The sequence below is a fragment of the Sorex araneus genome, chromosome X (genome assembly GCF_027595985.1).
Source record: "Sorex araneus isolate mSorAra2 chromosome X, mSorAra2.pri, whole genome shotgun sequence".
Lineage (NCBI taxonomy): Eukaryota > Metazoa > Chordata > Mammalia > Eulipotyphla > Soricidae > Sorex > Sorex araneus.
The window spans coordinates 161,512,501-161,534,546 of record NC_073313.1 but is presented as its reverse complement, the minus strand read 5'-3'; the positions used below and the strand labels follow the sequence as shown (position 1 = coordinate 161,534,546).

Here is a 22,046-nt window from a genome sequence, read left to right as displayed (position 1 = left end):
ATTCACTGGAAATGTGAATTTATCTTACAAATGCTTATCTTATGCTTCAGTGACATTCACAACGCTCACAGAAAAGCCTCTTAAAACTCAATTTCCATCTCTATTAAGACCTGCTAATTTCTTGCAAGGCACCCAAGGTGGGAAAGTTTCCGCATAAAATTCAACACGGATCCTAATCCGAATTGTGAACTTACTTATTAGTCTATGGTCAGTAACTGGCTGGATCTGTCTCCTCCCATCCTGTTGGATGTTTCTGCGCTGCAATGTTGAAAAAGTGAGTGCAATGTTAGTGACAGCAACTCCAGGTTGCAAAAAGACTTTGTGCCACCCCCCAATTAAAGAACTCTGTCCTTCACCGAGTTACAGATCTCTGGGTTCCAGATTTCCAATCTCAGAGGCAGGGAAAGACTATAAACATCGTCTCCTGATCTCAGTCTGAACAACACCAACTTCTTGGGTGGGTACTTTTAGTTTCCTTTATAGCAATGTGTTATTAAACGATGGACTCACTACAAGGGTAATGATTTGTCTTCAATTTTGATATGGGGGCCACGCTCAGTGTTACCTGCAGTGCTCAGGGCATCATGAAGCGCCAAGGATCTAACCCGGGGTTTCTCAGAAGCAAGGCAGACCCCTCAACTCCTGTACACTCTCCACAATATCCCCCAACACAACATTTTTGAGCACTTTTTGGTCACACCCAGCGATGCTCAGGGGTTCCTTCTGGCTTTACTCAGGAATTACTCCTGGTGGTGCTCAAGGGACTCTAGGGGATGTTGGGGATGGAACCCATGTCAGCCCGCAAGGCAAATTGTACTATCGCTCCAGCCCCCAACTATTTTTGTTGCTGTTGATTTTTTGGGTCACACCCAGCGATGCACAGGAGTTACTCCTGGCTTTGCACTCAGGAATTACTCCTGGCAGTGCTCAGGGGGACTGACCCTATGGGATGCTGGGAATTGAACAGAGGTCGGCTGCGTGCAAGGCAAACGCCCTACCCGCTGTAGTACTATTGCTCCAGCATTGGCCCCCAACTTTTTAAAAGGCATCACTGTATCACTGTCATCCCATTGTTCATCAATTTACTCGAGCGGGCACCAGTAATGTCTCGATTCTCCCAGCCCTGAGATTTTAGCAGCTTCTCCTTACTTTCCGAATGATTGGGGGCTCTTTCAGGGTCAGGGGAATGAGACCTGTTATTGTTCCTGTTTTAAAATGTAAACCAAAATAATATTTTAATGCAATATTCCTTTTTTAAAAATTAACAAATAGGTGGTCCTGCTAGATACGTACTTGGCCAACTCTTGCCTATTATAACTTTAAAGTCTTGCTTTAAAAGAAGACCCCGTGTCCCAGTGCGGATGATTGTATGTCTGTATTCCATCACTGTATGACTGAAACTCAATCATCAACACTTTGTAACTGTATCTCACAGGGACTCAATAAATGAAATAAAAGGCAACCCTGAGTGCCCAGAGAGAAAGAGGTTCAGCGTCCAGGGCAGATTCAGATCAGGAAATGGGGATCGGGCAGACGCCAAAATTCATCTCTTCAAGAGTCTGGACCCATAAGGACCCAGGCGCCACCAGGAGAGATTCCTGAGCACAGAGCCCAGAGGGACCCATGACTGGGTGTGGCCCCCAAAATGAAGTAAATACTTTTCTACAGTTTGTGTTTTTTGGGTGGAAAATGCTTTTTTTTTTTTGGTTGGTTGGTTGTTGGTTGTTTTTCAGGGGGAAGATTTTTGACATCCCTTCTGTGAGGTGCTAAGGCATCTGCACCCTGAGGCGAGTCTCTTCAGCATCTCCAGAGAACTGAGGGGCCCCCTCCCGTGAGGAACTAAGGCGTCTGCACCCTGAGGTGCGTCTCTTCAGCATCTGCAGAGAACTGAGGTGGGGGAGGAGGGTGCCTTGAGGAGCCAGTCTCTTCAGCATCTCCAGAGAACTGAGAGGACGGGGTCCCTCCATGAGGTGCTAAGGTGTCTGCGCGTTGAGGTGAGTCTCTTCAGCATCTCCAGAGAACTGGGGGGAGGAGGGGGCACAAGGGTCCTTCCATGAGGCGCTAAGGCCCTGAGGCGCGAGTCTCTTCAGCATCTCCAGAGAACTGAGGTGGGGGTCCTTCCATGAGGCGCGAGTCTCTTCAACATCTCCACAGAACTGAGGGGGCCCCTCCCGTGAGGAACTAAGGCGTCTGCGCCCTGAGGTGAGTCTCTTCAGCATCACCAGAGAACTGGGGCTGAGGGGAGGGAATGTCCCTCCATGAGGCGCTAATGCCCTGAGGCGCTAGTCTCTTCAGCATCTCCAGAGAACGGAGGTGGGGCAAGATGGGGCCGCCCTGAGGCGCCAGTGTCGTGGGCCGCCTCAAGAGCCGCGGCGACTCCCGCGCGGTTCCTCCCCCAGAAACACCCAAGCTCGGGGAAGACGCTGCTGAGGGCGCGCGGGGCCACGAAGCTACGGCCACGTTGAGGCGAAGGATCCGCCGGCCAGGGGCGGGACTTCCGCCCTCTCCCGCTCGGGCTGGCCTGCGCACTGCCTGTCTGTCGGCAGTCCGGCTGCCCATGCCACTGCCCGCTCAGGGCCGGCGGCCGCTGTCCAGGGGAGAGCGGGAGGGCGAGCAGGGCCCGGCGCGGGAGCGAGTCTCCGCGCGCCCGGGAGTTTTTTTTTTTTCCCGGCGCTGCCGCGGGCAGCCGCGATGGGCGGGGCCAAGGGCGGGACTGGGGGCCTCGTGCCCGAGCGGCGCGCGCGCTGATTGGCTGCTGGGCCCGCGAAGCCGGATGTGGCCGCGCTGTGCGTTGGCAAGTGACGGCGCGGAGACTCGGGGCGTCGGGGCGCGGCCGGCGGCCCCGGGCGGATGGCGCAGGGCTGGGCCGGCTTCTCGGAGGAGGAGCTGAGGCGGCTGAAGCAGCGCAAAGGTAACGGGCCGCGCCCGGGCGGTTGTGCAGGGGGGAAGGGGCGGGGCTGCCGTTTCCGAGGGGGCGGGTTGAGGGGGCGGCCCTGGAGGACTGCGTGGAAGAGGCAGTAGGGCTGGGAGGGGGTGGGGGAGATCCTTCGCTCGTCCCTGCAGTTGGGGAGGGTCGAGCCTGCAGGGATGGTTGCAGAGGGGTCGGGAGGCAAAGGGACCTGCACCCAGGCCGGACAGCGCGGGGAAACTGCACCGTGGGACGGGCGTCGCTGTGCAGAAGTGGGGCAGCGACCTGAGCGGCCCCTTCCCGACCCCACCAGCGTCTCCCGTTCCTTTCTAGGAGGTTTGCAATGGACTCGTGTCGATAGGGCGGGACGGACCGTCCAGGGGTCAGGGCGCCTGCCGTGCACGTGGCCGACCCCAGCTCGGTCCCTGGCACCCCCTCTAGTACCCCAAGCATCGCCAGGAGTGGCCCGAAGGCCCAGAGCCGGAAATAGCTCCCACCACCACTGCTGAGAGTGGCCTACACACACACACACACACACACACACACACACACACACACACACACACACACACACACACACACACACACTCACACACTCTCTCACACACACACACGCGCGCGCGCACACAGGCACACACACACACACACACACCCTGACAAGGGCTGAGCTGGAAATAGCTCCCGCCACCACTGCTGAGAGTGGCCTACACACACACACACACACACACACACACACACACACACACTCTAACACACTCTCTCTCACACACACACACACACGCACGCACACACACACACCCTGACAAGGGCTGAGCTGGAAATAGCTCCCTCCACCACTGCTGAGAGTGGCCTACACACACTCACACACACACAAACACAAACACTCTCACACACACACACACCCGACAAGGGGTGAGCTGGAAATAGCTCCCGCCATCACTGCTGAGAGTGACCTACACACACACACACAGACACACACTCACACCACACGCACACACAACTTGAGTGCACACACACACACACACACACACAGACAAGGGCTGAGCCGGAAATAGCTCCCGCCACCACTGCTGAGAGTGGCCTACACACACACACACACATACACACAGGCAGACATACACACACACACACAAAGCACATACACACACACACGCACGCACTCATGCACATGCCCAAACACACCCCGTACCATGTGTTGAGCATATCAGATACAACAATCAAGTTGAGTTCTTGATTTTTCTCACAGCTGCCCATCCTGTGAGGTCGCGCTGGCGCCGGTGTGAACCGACTTGACTGCCGGACAGACCCAGCTCCCTCCCGTGCCTCTGCTCAGATTGTTTTCAGAATTAGGTGCCTACTTGGGTGCAAGGTCACGCAGGCCTTGGGGACCAGGTCAGAGATGAGAGAAGGCAACGCAGGGTACCCCGGAGATCCCCTCCCTAGAAGCGGGTGAATTCACCCCTTCCCCTTGGATGCTTCCTACGGGAGTACCCAAAATGCCCCTGAAAACGCTCGGATTTGACACAGGCCAAGCCCCCTCCCTTGACAGCCCGGGCTCGGTTTCAGGCACGGAGACAGCGACAGACCCTGAGACGGGTACGGTGCCTTTGCGGCCCTCGGCCTCGTGTGTGTGTGTGTGTGTGTGTGTGTGTGTGTGTGTGTGTCGGGGAAGGGGAAGGGCCCTGTGTCTGCAGACAGGCGACGGCTGTCTATCCCAGAGGGTCCGAGGTGACTCTGCTCCTGGGCTGCTTCGCTCTGCACATCCTCCTGGGGCTTTGTCGCTGCCCAGCGTGTCGCCACAGTGGAGCTTAGCCCCTTCTCCTCTTTTCCTCCCCAGATCCCTTTGAGCCACAGCGTCGGCTTCCCGCCAAGAGAGACCGCCAGCAGCTTCCTCGGGAGAGAGCCCCATCCGCGCAGAACGAGCGGCATCTCGGTGTTCAGCATGGAGGAGGCGCCGCCCTGCCAGAGCAGCTGCCGCCTGCCCCCAAACAGAATCTCTGTCCTCAGCCTCCCCATTCTCCTCCCCCTGTTCCTGCGAGCACTCCCGCACTCCCTGCCAGCACCGGGGATGGAAACGCCCAGGACCGGGGGGCTCGGGGCCCAGATCTGGGACCCACAAATTCCCACGAAGGTCCCGGAAGTGCCGAGGTTCGCCCCCCACAGCCGGACGGCAAGCTGGAGACAAAGAAAGTGGAATTGTTAGTAAGTCTGTATATCCACGAGACGGTTCCCATCCTGCCTCCCCCCGGCCCCCCACGGGGCTTTGAGGAAACCTGAGTCTTCCCGTTTCCTTGCTTTCCTGTCAGCGGACTCGGCAGCCTTCCTTGTTACACCCACTGCGTGTTTCCCCTTCACAGGGCCAGGACCTCGGAGTCAGAAAGAATACCACAGGGGCTGAGCAATAGCACAGCGGGGAGGACACTGCCTTGCATGCCGCCGACCTGGGTTCAATCCTCGGCACCCCATAGGGTCCCCTGAGCGCAGTGCCCCAAAGCAAAGTAGGAAGAGGGAGAGAAACCACACTCCGAAAACAAAGTTGTTGCTCGTGCAATGTCCGGTTGGGGCTCACAAGTAAATTTCACAGGGTCCCGGGCCAGCCTTCCTGCAGCCTTCCTGAATATTAGATGCCTAGTATTAGTTCTCCCCAAATTCCATTTCCGGCACATCTCTGCTCCCCCCGGAAAGGACCCTCGTAGAGCAGAGAGAGCGTGGAGGAAGCAAGAAGACGGACAAGCTCAGCAGGGCCACGCCACTCTTTGTAACCACTTCCGGGACTCAGTTCCCAAGGCAGGAATGGCCGTTCCCCTACGAGGAACCTGGACCCTCCGCCTCTTCCATCTGTGTCTTCTGCTCCCACGTCAACTTGTATTTATTTCCTCCTCACGGCGCACTGACCCGGGGAGAGAGAATGGCATTTCGTTTCTGGCTCCCATTTTCCCAGCCTCTGTCTTTCAGAGTCTTTCACATTTCTTTTTTTTTGGGGGGGGGGGTGTCACACCCAGCGATGCTCAGGGGTCACTCCTGGCTTTGCACTCAGGAATTACTCCTGGCAGTGCTTGGGGGACCCTATGGGATGCCGGGGATCGAACCCGGGTCGGCCGCGTGCAAGGCAAACACCCTCCCCGCTGTGCTATCGTTCAGGCCCCATCTTTCACATTTCTCCCCGCCTCAGCTATTCCCCATCTCCGCTGATTCTCATTCTGTGCTGTTTCCTGCTGGCCTCGACATCCCTCTGACGAGAGACTCTAAGGAGAGACGTGAAGCCGCATGAATTACAAACCAACCCGGACCTACCACATCCATTTAAATGCCTTTTAAGTCCCGTTCACCACCACTGAGGCAGAGGGGGTGGGTTGAAATTGAACCGGAGGGCTGGAGTGTTAGCACAGTGGGGAGGGCTTTTGCCTTGCATGCGGCCGACCCAGGTTCGATTCCCAGCATCCCATAGGTTCCTCCGAGCACCGCCAGGAGTAATTCCTGAGTGCATGAGCCAGGAGTGACCCCTGAGCATCGCCAGGTGTGGCCCAAAAAAGCGAAAAAGAAAAGAAATTGAACCGGACCCCTTAGCTAGGATGTCTGTTCTTTATCGAGAGAGAGGTTGAGGCGTTTTGGGGGGAGGGGTTCCCGAGGTCACTGAGGGATACCTGGGATGTGTTGCCAGGGATTACCCAGACTATCCCGGGGGTGCTCAGGGGCCCCTGGGGGTTATACCTGGCAATGTCTGGGGGACTGGGCCATTCTGGGGGAGGGGCCAGGGTCTGCAGCGTATAAGGTATGCACCTTAAGCCTGTCACTGTCACTATCATCCCGTTGCTCATCGATTTGTTCGAGCAGGCACCAGTAACGTCTCTCATTGAGAGAACTTATTGTGACTGTTTTTGGCATATCCAATACGCACGGGGAGCTTGCCAGGCTCTGCCACGTGGGCTCGATACTCTCGGTAGCTTGCCGGGCTCTCCGAGAGGGGCGGAGGAATCGAACTCGGGTCAGCCGCGTGAAAGGCGAACGCCCAACCGCTGTGCTATCGCTCCAGCTCGTGCCTTAACCCTGTACTTTTTTTTTTCTTTTTGGGTCTCACCCATCGATGCTCAAGGGTTACTCCTAGCAGTGCTTGGGAGACCCTATGGGATGCTGGGAATCGCACCTGGGTCAGCCTCGTGCAAGGCAAACGCCCTCCCCGCTGTGCTATCGCTCCAGCCCCATTAACCCTGTACTGTCTAGCCGTGGTACGAGTCCAGTGGCCAGAGGGAGAGACTCTGAGCGTGTGCAAAGGGGAAAGGAAACTGTCCCGAGAGAACAAGGCAGATAGGATTCCCGGGAATCAGCAAAGGACGGGCCCGAGAATTTCGAGAGTGAAGAAAGTGTCAGGGACCAGCAATACGGCTCTGGGACGGGGGGTTCGGGCGGGGGGGGGGGGGACACGGCCGAATGTGAGTCCTTGGGTCAGAGTCCTGAGCACCACCAGGAGCGACCCTCGCCTCTTCCTGGGGATAGTATTAGCCCTGGGCCTCGAACGGAGCCACCGCAGGCCACTAGGATGGTGTGGACAGAGCTGAAACCGGGACGTTGAGTGTCAAAGTGCCAGGGTGGTGGGAATTGAGGGAATGGCAAGAAAAAGATCATCCTGGATGTGGTTCTGGGTCAGAAGAGAGGATTTTAATTTTTTTATTGGGGGGGGGGGTTGTTTTTGGGTTTTTGTTTTTTTTTATGCTTTTTGGGTCCCACCCAGCGATGCTCAGGGCTGACTCCTGGCTCTGCACTCAGGAATCACTCCCGGCGGTGCTCAGGGGATGCCAGGGATCGAACCTGGGTCGGCCACGTGCAAGGCAAACGCCCTCCCCTCGGTGATACCGTTCTGGCCCCAGAATAGAGGACTTTGAGATCGTGACTCAGTGGGCCCAGGGCTGACTCGGTGCTGAGCACCTGCCCCGCAGGCAGGAGGCCTTGTTTGACCCTCAGCGCCAGCCCACACACATGGGAGATCCCGCTAGCACTGCCCTTTGGGGTCCGTGGGGGCACAGGCTCACGCACAGTCCGCCATGTCCCCCAGCCGACGGCTTGCCAGCAGCCCTGCCAGGCCAGCTGCCGTCCCAGTCGTGGCAGGGACAAGAGCCCCAAAGGTCAGAGAGAAAAGACTTGGGCATGACCTTGTTGGAGTTAATAGCAAGGTCACAAATTTACAAGAAAGTTTTTTTTTGGGGGGGGGTCCCACCCGGCGATGCCCAGGGCTGACTCCTGGCTCTGCACTCAGGAATCACTCCTGGCGGTGCTCGGGGGACCCTCTGGGATGCCGGGGATCGAACCCCGGGTCAGCTGAGACCTTGGCAGCCTCTTTAGCCCACGACGCCAATCTTAAGCTCAGAGCGTTTCGCTCTTTAGATGAAGGGCTGGAAAGAGCAAGGAAATTGGAAGAAAATGCAGGAAATAAACCCCGGTTATTGTCCTAAGGTGGTTCTAGGGGAGAGACTTTAATTAGAGAAAAGTCTCAGAGCTAGAACAGGGCACTAGCTGCAGACCAATTTAGTTTGCTCTGCTCTTGCATATAATACATAATTAACTCCCACCGCCGCTTTGTACTCCGGGAAACGCCCCAGTTCTCTGGCTTCCAGGTTGCGGGTTCCGAGATTATATCCATATAATGGATTTCAAAGGGCCAATTTCTGCGTGCCTCCTTTGCTTAACATCATCATCTTTGTTCCTATTAGAGCAAAATAATGAGCTGCAGCTGGGCCCGTCGTAGGAGTTTTGTAAGAGAATGTCCATAATCTGCCTGATTAAATTTTATCCTTGGGGGAATGAGACCGCTAAGGTGTGGGATGGAGGTTTCATAAACTTCTCTTAATACTTTTTTTTTCCTTTTTTTTTTTTAACCTCAGGCAAGAAAAATCCCGCTGGGAAGTCCTCCAACAAGAGCAGCGGCTGATGGAAGAGAAAAATAAACGTAAGAAAGCTCTTTTGGCTAAAGCTATTGCAGAAAGGTGAGGCACCTGGGTACCAGTGGTCCCGAGTGGTCTGTCCTAATAAGCCGCCTTTTCCTCCGCAGCCAGCGACTCCGGGCTCGGCCCGCAGTGCTCCGGGAATCATACACAGTCCATCCAGCCTTAGCTCAGCGGGGACTCGGGAAGTGGAGAGATGGGGGCGCGGGGGTGGGGGGTGGGGAGGAGGTCTGGGCGTGGTGGAGGCTTACAGACGAGCAGTTTGAAGCAACCGCACCGAGGTGCTAGGCGGTCAGCAGCCAGCACTGAGTTAAGTCCTACTGCTGGGAGCCCTGGTCATCTGCCCTGGATGGGGGGGGTTGGACCCCGCTACTGAGCTCCCTGCCCCCAGCTGCAGTGGATTTTGTGGGCGCTGTTCTGGCTTGTGCCCTGCCCGCAGTGAGGCTCTGATCCTGCCCCCACACGCGTGAGCACTGTTCCATAGACAGCCACCCTGTGAGCACTGTTCCACAGACTGCCCCGTGAGCACTGTTCTACAGACAGCCCCGTGAGCACTGTCCCACAGACAGCCCCATGAGCACTGTTCCACAGAGAGCAGCCCCTGTGAGCACTGTCCCACAAACAGCCCCAAGAGCACTGTTCCACAGACAGCCCCCGGGAGCACTGTTCCACAGACAGCTGCCCCGTGAGCACTGTCCCACAGACAGCTGTTCTGCCCTTCGGGCGCGAGTGTCATCTCGACAGCAGGCCTGGACCTGTACTGCCTGTCCTGTTCCCGATCTGGGTGTTTCCGCAGTTCCCCTCCTGTCCCCCCCTCCCCCTCCGCCACCAGTCTCTCTCATGTGTGGTGACCATCAAAGGGGCAGTGATGGGGCAGCCCCTGGCAGCCTCCGGGACCCTGACTGGATTCATCTGGGTCGAGCTGTGGTCGGGGCAGGGGGCGGGAGAGGGAGGCAGGCAGGTACCAGCCAAGGAGAACGTCGGGGCCTGAGCAGTGCCACAGCAGGTGGGCACTGGCCTCGCACCCCCACTCGCCCCGCCAGGAGTTAGCCCTGAGCACAGAGCCGGGAGTCAGCCCTGAGCACAGAGCTATGAGTCAGCCCTGAGCACAGAGCCAGGAGTCAGCCCTGAGCACAGAACTATGAGTCAGCCCTGAGCACAGAGCCAGGAGTCAGCCCTGAGCACAGAGCTGGGAGTCAGCCCTGAGCACTGCCGGGTGTGGCCTCCAGAGAGTGAGAACGTTTGGGCTACGTCAGTGTGCAATCTGGCCGTTTTTTTCCCAGACCTTGGCCTCTCACCTGGCCCCAGAGATACTGAGCACGCGGGCGCCCGCCCTCTCGCTTGCCCCGCGGCCCGTTAGAGGAAAGCGTTAAGTCTTTGTCTTCATTGAGGACCCAGAGACAGATGAGCTGTGAGGCAGACGTCGGGCGATGCCGTCCGATGAGCTTATTAATAAGGGGGCAGCGAGGACCGTGAGGGGAAGGCAGCCCCCTCCCACACGGAGGCCGGGAAGCGGGCGTGCGCCAGGGCGCGGGTACCTGGGGAGGTCGTGGGCTGCACTCCTGTGGTTTCGTGTGGGAGTTCTATTCTCCCAGGAGGATGTATGTGAAATCTTGAAGCGAGGGGAGTCCTGATTAAAGGCTTGCTCTCATGTGTGTTCTGTTCTTTAGTGTGCAGCCTGCTTGCCCTGGGTGGTAAGAGGCTTTCAGATTTATGTATGTATTATTTAAAAAAAATTTTTTAATGAAATTTTTTAAAAATTAAATTTTTTAAATTTGAATTTTAAAATTTAAATTTTTAATTTAATTACAAATTTAATTTTAATTAAAATTAAAATTGTAATTTAATTTATTTAAATTTATCGCTGGAGCGATAGCACAGCGGTAGGGTGTTTGCCTTTCACGCGACCGACCCGTGTTCGATTCCTCTGCCCCTCTCAGAGAGCCCAGCAAGCTACTGAGAGTATCGCGCCCGCACGGCAGAGCCTGGCAAGCTACCTGTGCGTATTGGATATGCCAAAAGCAGTCACAATAAGTCTCTTAATGAGAGACGTTACTGGTGCCCGCTCGAACAAATCAGTGAGCAACGGGATGATAGTGACTGACTTTTTGGGTCCCACCTGGCGATGCTCAGCGCCAGCTCCAGGCTCTGCACTCAGGAATCACTCCTGGCGGTGCTCAGGGGACCCTGTGGGATGCCGGGGATCGAACCCGGGTCGGCCCCTGCAAGGCAAACGCCCTCCCCGCTGTCCTGTTGCTCCGGCCTGGCTGATATGCTATTTTTTTTTTAACTGAATCACCGTGACATACAGTTACAGACTTCCAAACTTTCATGATTACATTCCAGTCATACAATGATCTAGTACCCATCGCTCCACCAGTGCCCATTCTCCACTACCAGTGTTCCCAGTATCCCTCCTGCCACCCTCACCGTATCCCTCCCTCCCCTGCCCCTGTGGGAGGCACAGACCCTCTTTATCTTTCTCCTTTCAGGTGTTACGGTTTGCAATACAGGTACTAAGTGGCCATCGTGTTTGGTCCTTTATCCACTTACAGCACACATCTCCCATCCCAGCGAGCCCCCAGCCATCATTGACTTAGTGGTCCCTTCTCCATCCCAGCTGCCTTTTTTCCCAGCACGTGAGGCCAGCGTCCAAGCCATGGCCCTTATCTTTACTATCCTTGGGTGTCAGTCTCCTATTATGTTACTTTATATTCCACAAATGAGTGCAGTTCTTCTATGTCTGTCCTCCCCCCCTCTCTTTGTGACTCATTTCACTCAGCATGATACTCTCCGTGTCCATCCACTTATATGCAAATTTCATGACTTCATCCTTTCTAACAGCTGTATAGTATTCCATTGTGTTCTCAAATGAGTGCAGAAGACAGTGTTCCGTTGTGGGGTGGGGGTTTCGGGGCTAAAACCCAAGGCCTTGCTCCTGTGAGGGATGCCGTAACCCCCACTGAGAGTATTGGCATTGGCGCCTCAGAAGAATTCCAATGAAACAATGAAAGTCGTTTGGCTGTGAAACAGAGCCGTGAAAATTTGGAGGGGGCGACGCGTAAGAGTGAGGGCAAATGGATGCTTTCAGACAGAGAGAAATCACTGTTCATATGGGTGCTGCTTCTTGGGGTTCACAAGTGAAATCTGGTCCCCAGCAAGAACTGCCAGGGTTGGCTGTAAGGAGAAACAGGACTATCCTTTCACTGTGTCCTGCTGGTGGCGGTGATAGAGACCTAGGATTGCCAGCTGTAGCTTAGAGCCCTGCCCGCCCCTCCCCTTTGAAAGGAAAAGTAACTTCCCTTGTTGCTTGTTCAAAGGTGTTACTTGTTCAAGGTCACTTGTTACTTGTTCCCTTGTTATCTTGTTACTTCTTCCCTTGTTACCTTGTTACTTCTTCCCTTGTTACTTGTTCCCTTATTACCTTGTTACTACTTCCCTTGTTACTTCTTCCCTTGTTACTGTTCCAACGTCATTTGTATTCCCCCATGTTCAGAGGTGAAAATCACAGACTCACAGGGGTAACTTAAGAGGAGGCCGACCTGGGTTTGATCCCCGGCGCCCCACTGCCCCTCCAGGTGTGATCCTTGAGCACCGAGCCAGGAGTCAATCCTGACCCAAAAGAGGAGAAAAATAAGAGGCTAACGACGATGACAGTCTCAAAGGCTCTTTCCCTCGGGGCTGGAGCGACAGCACAGTGGGGAGGGCGTTGGCCTTACACCCGGCCGACCCAGGTGCAATTCCCAGCATCCCATAGGGTCCCCTGAGCACCTCCAGGAGTCATTCCTGAGTGCAGAGCCAGGAGGAACCCTGTTAGCATCGCCAGGCGTGACTCCCCCACCTCCCCCAAAAAAACAGGCTCTTTCCTCGTCTTGGTCCCAAAATCTGGGGTGTTTTCAAGCCGGGGTGTGCGACGCCCCTCAACACGCACCCCACCCCCCCCCCCAGATCGCGCAGGACGCAGGCTGAGACCCTGAAGCTGAAGCGCATCCAGAAAGAGCTGCAGGCGCTGGACGACATGGTGTCGGCCGATATCGGGATCCTCCGGAACCGGATTGACCAGGCCAGCCTCGAATACTCGGCCGCGCGGTGAGTGTCCCCCGCCTGGAGCTCTGCAAGCGTTTGCCTTGCATGTGGCTGACCCAGGTTCGATTCCTCCGTCCCTCTCAGAGCCCGGCAAGCTACCGAGAGGATCCCGCCCGCACGGCAGAGCCTGGCAAGCTCCCAGTGGCGTCTTCGAGATGCCAAACACAGTCACAACAAGTCTCACCATGGAGACGTGACTGGTGCCCGCTCGAGCAAATCGATGAGCAACGGGGCGACAGTGCTCCGGTTCTTTTGAATATGTGCCTATTTGAATGAAAATTGCACCAGGTTCTCCCTGATTTACTCTTTTTTCAGTTACGCTCGGGAGAAAATGGTTTGCTCTACTGTGTTTTCTTGGTTTCAACCACTGACTTTTATTCATTTTTTTAAACCATCAAAACCATCCCAGCGTCTTTAAACTGAAGCCACACATGTAAAGAATTACGTGAACTTTGCAAACAGATAAAAGGGCAGAAAATTAAGTCCCATTTCAGCGCGTCCCATGTTCTTCAGCGACGCTTTAATCATCCTCGGCTTGTCCTTTTCCCCGCGGGAGCATCGTGTCGGCGACGCGGCCGGGCATCTGTGTGTCCCCGCGGGGACCCTGGCCACCGGCCAGAATGCCTCGTTCTTCCGGGCCGACCCACGGCATCGGAATGTTCACGTCGCCGTTTAATAAAGCGGAAGTGCTGGCTGTGGTTTTTAATTTACTGTTGATTGTTTAAGAAAGAGGCTTGCGGTGGTCCCTAACTGTCGCCTGACCGCGTGCCGGGGGACAGGCCGGGCCGCCTTCCTTAGCTCACTGTCCAGGTCAGCGCCAGCGCTAGCCAATAACCAGAGCTGGAAGCTGCAGGTTCCCCTTGGTGAGACCATTAGGACGTTAGTGAGACCATTAGGGCATAACCAGGATTTCACTAAGCGCTAGCTCAGCCCCGATGGTGTCAGGTGTCACTCGTTTCACCCTCCTTGACTTGCTTGCTGGAGGAACGGGGACATGCCTGAGCCCTGTGTGTGAGGCGTCACATGACTCTGGCTTCCTCAGCAGAAGAGAAAAAAAAAAACCATCAGATTGTTTTAATTCTGTCTCAGAGGAGGGTGGGGAAGAATGTCTTTATAACTCGAATGTTGCGGAAGAAATTCCCGAGCGAAATTCCCGAGCGTTGGCCTCTAGAGAGTCATCAGGAAGATGGGATTATTCATTAAAGGAGGAAAGGCATCCCATCCTAGGTGAATGCTCATAAGGAAACATTCATTTTCAGTGGTAAAAAGAGTTTCCATTCCATTTTACGTCTATTTATTTGGCTTTTTTGGGTCACACCCAGCGATGCACAGGGGTTCCTCCTGGCTCTGCACTCAGGAATTACTCCTGGCAGAGCTCGGGAAACCCTGTGGGATGCTGGGAATCGGACCCGGGTCGGCCACATGCAAGGCCTACGCCCTCCCCGCTGTGCTATGGCTCCAGCCCAACTTTACATCTCTAAGATGCTAAAGATGGCAGTCCCTTGGGGTGCAGACGTGACCTCTGCCTCTGGCTGTCCGTGCCGGAATGTTTGAGGTTGTTTTGAAAACCCCCGCTCCCAAGTCCGGGACCAGCAGGCCCGAGGTGGCTGGGGCTGGCGTCCCGTGAAACTGGGGCCTGTCCTTCCTCCCTTTCTCATCGGGAGCCCCCTGGGCTTCTTCCCCCTAAGAAGATCGTGTTTCAGATCCAAATGGATAATCCAGGAGAAGCTCCTCTCCGAGTCCGGCCCTCACGGCGTGCTTGGTGACAGTCCCAGGTTCTGGAGAGCGACCTGTGAACACCGAGGGGTCGCGGGTGTCCTATTTCACCTCTTGATCTTTCTGAGAGCTGTAAAATGCCCTTATGGGCCCATTTTCTCTACTCTGACCAAACGGAACACATTCTCAGTGCTGTCCCATGAAAGCCGAGAACAGAGTACCAGTAGTCTTTCTGGGGCCAGAGAGAGGAGAGGGGGGCGGGAAGGTGGCTGCGTGTCACTGACGCTGGCCTGATCCCTGAGTACAGACCTAGGAGGGCCCCCTGAGCACCTCAGGCCAGGGCCTTAACCACCACTGTCCCCCCAAAACCACCGTTTCCTGCCTTCCCTCATACCTGAATGCCTGTGGCATGAAGGACTGCGTTAACCAGCACTTTATCCAGCGTTTTCTGTTTTCTTACCATTGAGAACATTCCTCACTTGATGAAACAGCGAAACGTGTCCAGGTGTGGGGCTTGCGGAGTTTGGAATTTATCGCTGAGCGTCCACAGATGAGGGTACTGGGTTTGTTTCCTCTGACCAAAGGAAACCTAAGAGGGGCTGGAGCCATAGCACAGCGGGGAGGGCGTCGGCTTTGCACTCGGCCGACCTGGGTTCGATTCCCAGCATCCCATAGGGTCTCCTGATCACCGCCAGGAGTGATTCCTGAATGCAGAGCCAGGAGGAACCCCTGTGCATTGCCGGGTGTGACCCCCCCCAAAAAAAAAGAAAAAAACAAAAACAAAGGAAACCTAAGAGTATTTTTGCCCTTATGACAACTGGCAGTTGCCCAGGAGAATTTTATTCTGGTTTTTTTGTTGTTGTTTGTTTTGCTTTGCTTTTTGGGTCACACCTGGTGATGCTCAGGGGTTCCTCCTGGCTCTATACTCAGGAATTACTCCTGGTGGTGCTCAGGGGACCCTATGGGATGCTGGGAATCGAACCTGGGTCAGCCACGTGCAAAGCCGACGCCCTTCCCGCTGTGCTGTTGCTCCAGTCCCCATTCTGTTTCTTTCAAATACAAGAAAAGTTTCAGTTCTCTGGAAGACAGCTAAGATACACTGAAAATCAAGACTTAGGTTAATTCTTACAGATTAGTTTTAATTTCTCAGGAAAGAAACTCAAATTTCACAATGCTTTTGTGGAACCCAGTGGCATACTCAGAGTTAACGATGGAGTTTTTAAAAAGAATTCAGGATGCCACAACCCAAAGACAGTTTCTTGAGTCCTTTAAATAACATTCATCAAGTCATTTACTGTCCCTATAAAATAACCGCACGATGCTATAATGACATTTCCAGTTCAGTTTGTCTGTTTTGCATAATGCCCTTATTCTTCCGTTCCTGAGGATGTCATCAGACCCGCCTTTGGAATTTCCCCACCTGACCCCCAGGCCGACGGGGCCGTTTGTGAAATTAATCAGTATTATAAATCACGCTGTACCAAGGGGGCGATAGGCCTACTTCTGGCCAAGGAATTTTAAATAAATACACAAAATACAAGCTCGTCAGTGGGGTAGTCGGGTAGAAAGATCAGTGGAGACGCAGGGAATTTTTCGCAGACATTCATGTCAGGGCTGCATTCATGAGGCCAGTGAGCAAAGACGTGTGTGATTAAAGTTGCGGGGGGGGCACACATACCTGGGGTCCGGACTCAAAGCTGCGTGCAAGAACGTTCATAAGCAGGATATGGGAGGAGTGTGGAATAGTAGCAGCGCGTATCCCCAGAGCTCCTCTAGGGCCTGTCTGTCACAGGCCAGTATGGAAAACAGGTTGCAAAGAAGAGTTTTCAAGTAGAAACTCCACATCCTTACGCTCTGCCTGATCTTCATTTTTAGATCTGTGCTGAGTGATGCATGAGCAGAATTTCTTATTTAATAATTATTATCCCCTATATAATTTAATAATTATTATCCCTTATGTAATATTTACTAGCCTGACAAGTTACCGAGAGTATCGAGCCCACTCGGCAGAGCCTGGCAAGCTCCCCGTGCATATTGGATATGCCAAGAACAGTAACAATAAGTCTCAGTGAGAGACGTTACTGGTGCCCGCTTGAACAAATCAATGAGCAACGGGATGACGGTGACAATAATTATTATATATTTATATTTATATAAAATAATATATTTTATTATAGTATTATTATTATTCCTTTTGGGTCCCACCCGGTGATGCTCAGCGGTTCCTCCCGGCTCTGCACTCAGGAATCACTCCTGGTGGTGCTCAGGGACCCTATGGGATGCTGGGAATCGAACCTGGGTTGGCCGTGTGCAAGGCCAACACCCTTCTGACTGTGCTATCACTCCAGTCCCGATTACTATTATTTTTTTAAATGTTGCTGCTCTGGGGACAGGAGCAATAGCACAGCGGGGAGGGCATTTGCCCTGCACGAGGCAAACCTGGGTTCGATTCCCAGCATCCCATACGGTCCCCCGAGCACCGCCAGGAGTAATTCCTGAGTGCATGAGCCAGGAGTAACCCCTGTGCATGACCAGGTGTGACCCAAAAGCAAAAAAGAAAAAAAAATGTTGCTGCTCCGAGGGCCGGGCCAGGTTGGGGTCCTCCAGTGCTGGCGCGGACCGGCTGCTTCCCGGGCCCCCTGCACCAACCTTCTCCCCCCCTCCCCCATATCTCACCAGGAAGCGCTTTGACAGGGCGGAAGCGGAGTACGTGTCGGCCAAGCTGGACCTGCAGCGCAGGACGGAGACGAAGGAGCAGCTGACAGAGCACCTGTGCGCCATCATCCAGCAGAACGAGCTGCGCAAGGCCCGGAAGCTGGAGGAGCTGATGGCCCAGCTGGACGTGCAGGCCGAGGACCCCGGGGACAGCGGGACTCCGGGGGAAGGGCAGGGCGAGTGTCCCCGGCCAGAGCAGACGGCCCCCGAGGCCGCCCCTGAGACCCTCCCCGCAGCCCTGCCCACATGACCCGCCCTGCAGGACCAGCGCCTCCCTCAGAGCCACCCCTGCTGGCGTCCCCCCTGAGCTGGGGTTTGCCTCGACCTTTAACCACCCCCAAAGTCCCGCATTGTCCTCGTCGGCGTCGGTGGCACCGGTCACCTGAGCTTGGGCCCGTGTCTTCATTGTCCCTTTATGGCTGGGCAGCTGCGCAGGGTGAAGGCAGAGGGCCCTGGGCGAGAGGCTGGGAGCCAGGCAGATACCAAAGGGGGGTGGGCAGGAGCCCCACTGCGGGACGGGACAGAGGGAACCCCTCCGGGGACGAGCTCCAGGGGGGAGCATCTGACTTGTTTGTGCAAGTGAAAAGACACAAAAATTAAGGTAACAGGGCTGGAGCGACAGCACAGCCGGGAGGGCGTTTGCCTTGCACGCAGCTGACCTGGATTCGATCCCCAGCATCCCATAGGGTCCCCTGAGCACCGCCAGGAGTGATTACCGAGTGCAGAGCCAGGAGTGAGCCCTGAGCATCTCTAAATATCCAAAAAGATAAATAAATAAACATCTCCGTAGCCGTCGGCTGCAAGTGATATTGAAAGTATTCTTGCTACTTTGGGGTAAAGAATTGACCTATTTTTCTTTCTAAAGCTGTCCGTAAATAATGTATTTTATATATTGGATATAAAGTCCCCTTGCAAAGCATTTAACTTGTTATGATGATGGTTTTTCTTGGTGTTTTAATAGCTGTTAATGATCACTGTTACTATTACTAATACTTGACATTACTTGGTGCTATATAGGAGCATTCTACTTTTTCCACAGAATCTGCTAAAACTGCTTTTAAGTTATGTCTTGTTTATTGGAAATGCAAAAGAAAAAAGGAAACTTAACAATTTAAGTCTTAAAAACTAAAGACTTAAAAACTAAAATCTTAAAAACTTAAGAGCTATTGTAAGACAGCTGGAAAATGCAAACTCCATGTAATAATCACATTGAGACGCCCTATTTTTAAGTAGGTTGGTTTGACAGGACGATCTTCCAGCCACAAGGAAGATTTGTATTTATTTTAAAAATTTTTTAAATTTTATTTTTACTCTGTGTCTGAGGTTTATATTTTACATGTCATTCATGCTGCCATTATAGCCTTTCCTCGCCGACTCCCCTGAAGAGAGCCACTGACAGCTGCATTTATATTCATTGCCAGAACCTAAAAATTTCAAGTTCCATTGTTGAAATACACTTTTTATTCTTCTAAGAAACAACCAAGTCTGGTGTGTTTACAATGCGGTCTCAGCTCCTGAGGCAGATGGAGAATTGAGAAACGAATGGGATGGGGACCCCCAGATATTCTCGGGTGAGCCATCATTTCGAGCAGAAATTTCACTGGTGGCCAGTGGGGTCACTTTGAACTGAAGTTATGAGCATGGCTGTGAGGCCCCTTACACACGTCAGGCCCTAAGGTTCGGTACCACCATCACTTGAAACTCTCCTGCCAGGAGCTTTGGAAGCGTCCATAAGAAATCCACTGTCAGGGCTGGAGCAATAGCACCGCGGGGAGGGCGTTTGCCTTGCACGTGGTTGACCCAGGTTCGATTCCCAGCATCCCATAGGGTCCCCCGAGCACTGCCAGGAGTGATTCCTGAGTGCCAAGCCAGGAGCCAGCCCTGAGAGCATCACTGAGTGGGATCCAAAAAGGCAAAAAAAAAAAAAAAAAAATTTCCTTGCTTGGCTTTCCCAGGGTGGGGTCTGAATGCTTAGGTGGTGGTATAAGTGGCAGGGTTCTACTGCCTCAGTTTCTCCCAGGAAGGCAGCGCCATTCCATGTATGAGAGGACAGAGAGCAACTGCACGAGAAATGAACCCGGGGTCTGAAGAATGGATGCACCAGCTTCCCAAAAATCCTCATGCACATGCGCCAACATGGAATGGGGGGGGGGGAGTCACTAGAACATCCCCCCTTGGTAGTCTGTGGAGAAGTGATGGGGCAGACCAGCTGCCCGGGCTCACGGCCCTTTTGCAGCGCTGCCGACTCTTCTGCAGCTCATTCCCACGTCCTAAGCAGGGGACCAGGGGCTCAGGAGATGGCGCTACCAAGAAATCAGCTCTGGCAGGGAGCAACAGTACAGCAGGGAGGGCGTTGGCCTTGCACACGGCTGACCCGGGTTTGATCTGCGGCATCCCATAGGGTCCCCCCTGAGCACCGCCAGGAGTGAACCCTGAGTGCAGAGCCAGGAGAAGCCCCTGGGCATTGCCAGGTGTGATGCAAAAATAAATAAAAAGCGTTTGATCACACTATACATTTAAAGTCAATATCAGCCGCGCGACTTCTTATAGCCTAGTTCTATCTCTCAGAGGACCTGGCAAGGCACCGAGAGCATCCTGCCCACACGGCAGAGCCTGGCAAGCTCTCCGTGGCGTATCCCATAGGCCAAATACAGTAACAATGATGGGTCTCATTCCCCTGACCCTGAGAGGGCCTCCAATACGGCACTGCTGGTAAGAATGAGTAAAGAGAGGCTGCTAAAATCTCAGGGCTAGGATGAATGGAGACGTTACTGGCACCCGCTCAGGAAAATCAGTGATCAACAGGATGACAGTGACACAGTGATCGAAAGGAAGGAAGAAAGAAAGAAAGAAAGAAAGAAAGAAAGAAAGAAAGAAAGAAAGAAAGAAAGAAAGAAAGAAAGAAAGAAAGAAAGAAAGAAAAAGAAAGAAAGAAAGGAAGGAAGGAAGAAAGGAAGAAAAAAAGAAGGAGGAAGTAAAGAAAGAAGAAAGAAAAAGAAGGAAAGAAAGAGAAAGAAAGAAAGAAAGAAAGAAAGAAAGAAAGAAAGAAAGAAAGAAAGAAAGAAAGAAAGAAAGAAAGAAAGAAAGAAAGAAAAGAAAAAAGGAAGGAAGGAAGAAAGGAAAGAAATCAGGTCCTTGGTGTTCAAGAGCCAGCTTCCAGAACCTTCATGTTCATGATCTGAGGAAAGCTTACTTGGGTCCATTTAATTCCTGAATTTCCAGAAAGCGTGTGCCTTCAGTGACCCGAAAGAAGAGCGGCTTTTGGAGATTTCTAGAGGGATCTTTGTGAAGCCCACTCCTTACTCATTTCCAGGAAAGGCCGAGAGAGTATTCCTGGAGTATTCCTGTTGGTTTGCACGCCGTGATCAAGGTGTCCCGTTGGAATTCCTCAAGTGGATTTCACTGCTGGATCAGCATTTGAATTACAGCATAAAAACTGGTCTATAAAACCTCCGTCACTCACTCTGGGGGCCGGAGCGATAGCACAGAAGGAAGGGTGTTGGCCTGGCACGTGGCCGACCCGAGTTCGATCCCCAGCATCCCATAGGGTCCCCCGAGCATCGCCAAGAATGATTGCTGAGTGCAGAGCCAGGAGTCAGCCCTGAGCATCGCTGGGTGTGACCCAAAAAGCAAAACAAAACAAAACAAAAAAACCCAAAAAAACTCTATCACTCTGCATTTAGTAGCAGGGCCCCCCAAGGAGCCTTATCTAAGTGCTCAGTTCCTCTTCCAAGCCTTAAACCAGCACATACCAACGGAGTTATTCTGACCCGGGCCAGGCCCAGTGACCTCTGGAGATAATGCGTGCGGTTAAGTGTTTCTTAGGCGTCTAGTCAGCATTTTTAAAGGGTCCCGGTAGGGAGAACCCAGTGAGTCAGGAGGGAGTCACATCCCTTCACCTCAGAGATCTCCCCCGGCCTGTCTGAACGACCCTCTGCGGGATTGACTCGGGACCGCTTTATCCGGGGGAGTCGCGCCCTCCAGCTCAGGCTACCTTGCAAGCGCCTAATCTCCACCAGCTGTCTCCACAATTTAGTCGCTTCTATTTCTGACAGAAAGACGTCACTCACTCTGCAGTTCCGTGCGGACCAAAGAGTGAGAGAGCTTCGCTCTTAGCATCTCCTTAATGCTCCTTAACGCTCCTTAACGAGCCTTGGGGGGGTGGGGAGGAGGCGGCTGAGCTTTCTGCTCTTCGGGACTTGACATACTCACGTACTCACGGGGTGCACGGTAAGTGACTGGGACACAGAATGTGGCCAGAGCCTTCAGAACGCCCAGCTTTTCTAGAACATTCCAGATGCTACCACTTTCTTTGTTGCTTGGCAACCTAGGACTGGATTGGTACCTCTCAAACACACAGAACTCGATATTTCCAGATTAATGGGGGGTGGGGGGCATGTTGGGGGCAGCTCCTGGCACTGTTTGGCCTCAGGCACTAGCCTGACAGTTTAGGTCCCTGGGTTCAGAGGTGACAGGGTGGCCGCCAGAGGTGCCAGGAGTGAGGGGACATACAAAATTAGCCTAGGATCAAAGTTGGGGCCTCGCTGTGGAGCTATTTCCACAGCCCTTGAAACATCCAGGTTTTGAATTAAAATTTGCAGTCAGTGCGGATGAGGATAGGGTTAGGGAACCATGTGACCTTCTGGGGGCTGGAGCGATAGCACAGCGGGGAGGGCGTTTGCCTT

The 22,046-nt window shown here is 53.7% G+C and overlaps 1 protein-coding gene across 3 annotated transcripts; it reads left to right on the top strand.

The window, feature by feature from the left end:
- The first annotated feature begins 2,770 nt into the window (after positions 1–2,770).
- Positions 2,771–18,830, top strand: GORAB (golgin, RAB6 interacting). Of its 3 annotated transcripts, XM_055123430.1 has the most exons (5): positions 2,771–2,911; positions 4,746–5,106; positions 8,785–8,886; positions 12,793–12,933; positions 17,326–18,828. In XM_055123430.1, exons 1-5 carry the CDS (start codon positions 2,851–2,853, stop codon positions 17,609–17,611), a joined length of 951 nt encoding a protein of 316 aa, XP_054979405.1. In that variant the 5' UTR covers positions 2,771–2,850; the 3' UTR covers positions 17,612–18,828. The 3 variants fall into 3 exon arrangements, with proteins under 3 accessions (XP_054979405.1, XP_054979406.1, XP_054979407.1); XM_055123431.1 differs by lacking the exon at positions 17,326–18,828 and having other exon boundaries at positions 12,793–12,937; XM_055123432.1 differs by lacking the exon at positions 2,771–2,911 and having other exon boundaries at positions 4,973–5,110; positions 17,326–18,830.
- The last annotated feature ends 3,216 nt before the right edge of the window (positions 18,831–22,046 follow it).

Bases quoted from the DNA above. Each gene is read 5' to 3' on its own strand.
- GORAB (XM_055123430.1), top strand. From the start codon at position 2,851: ATGGCGCAGGGCTGGGCCGGCTTCTCGGAGGAGGAGCTGAGGCGGCTG. The intron at 2,912-4,745 runs GTAACGGGCCGC...TTTCCTCCCCAG, and splicing joins GCGGCTGAAGCAGCGCAAAG to ATCCCTTTGAGCCACAGCGT. The intron at 5,107-8,784 runs GTTAGTAAGTCT...TTTTAACCTCAG, and splicing joins GAGACAAAGAAAGTGGAATT to GCAAGAAAAATCCCGCTGGG.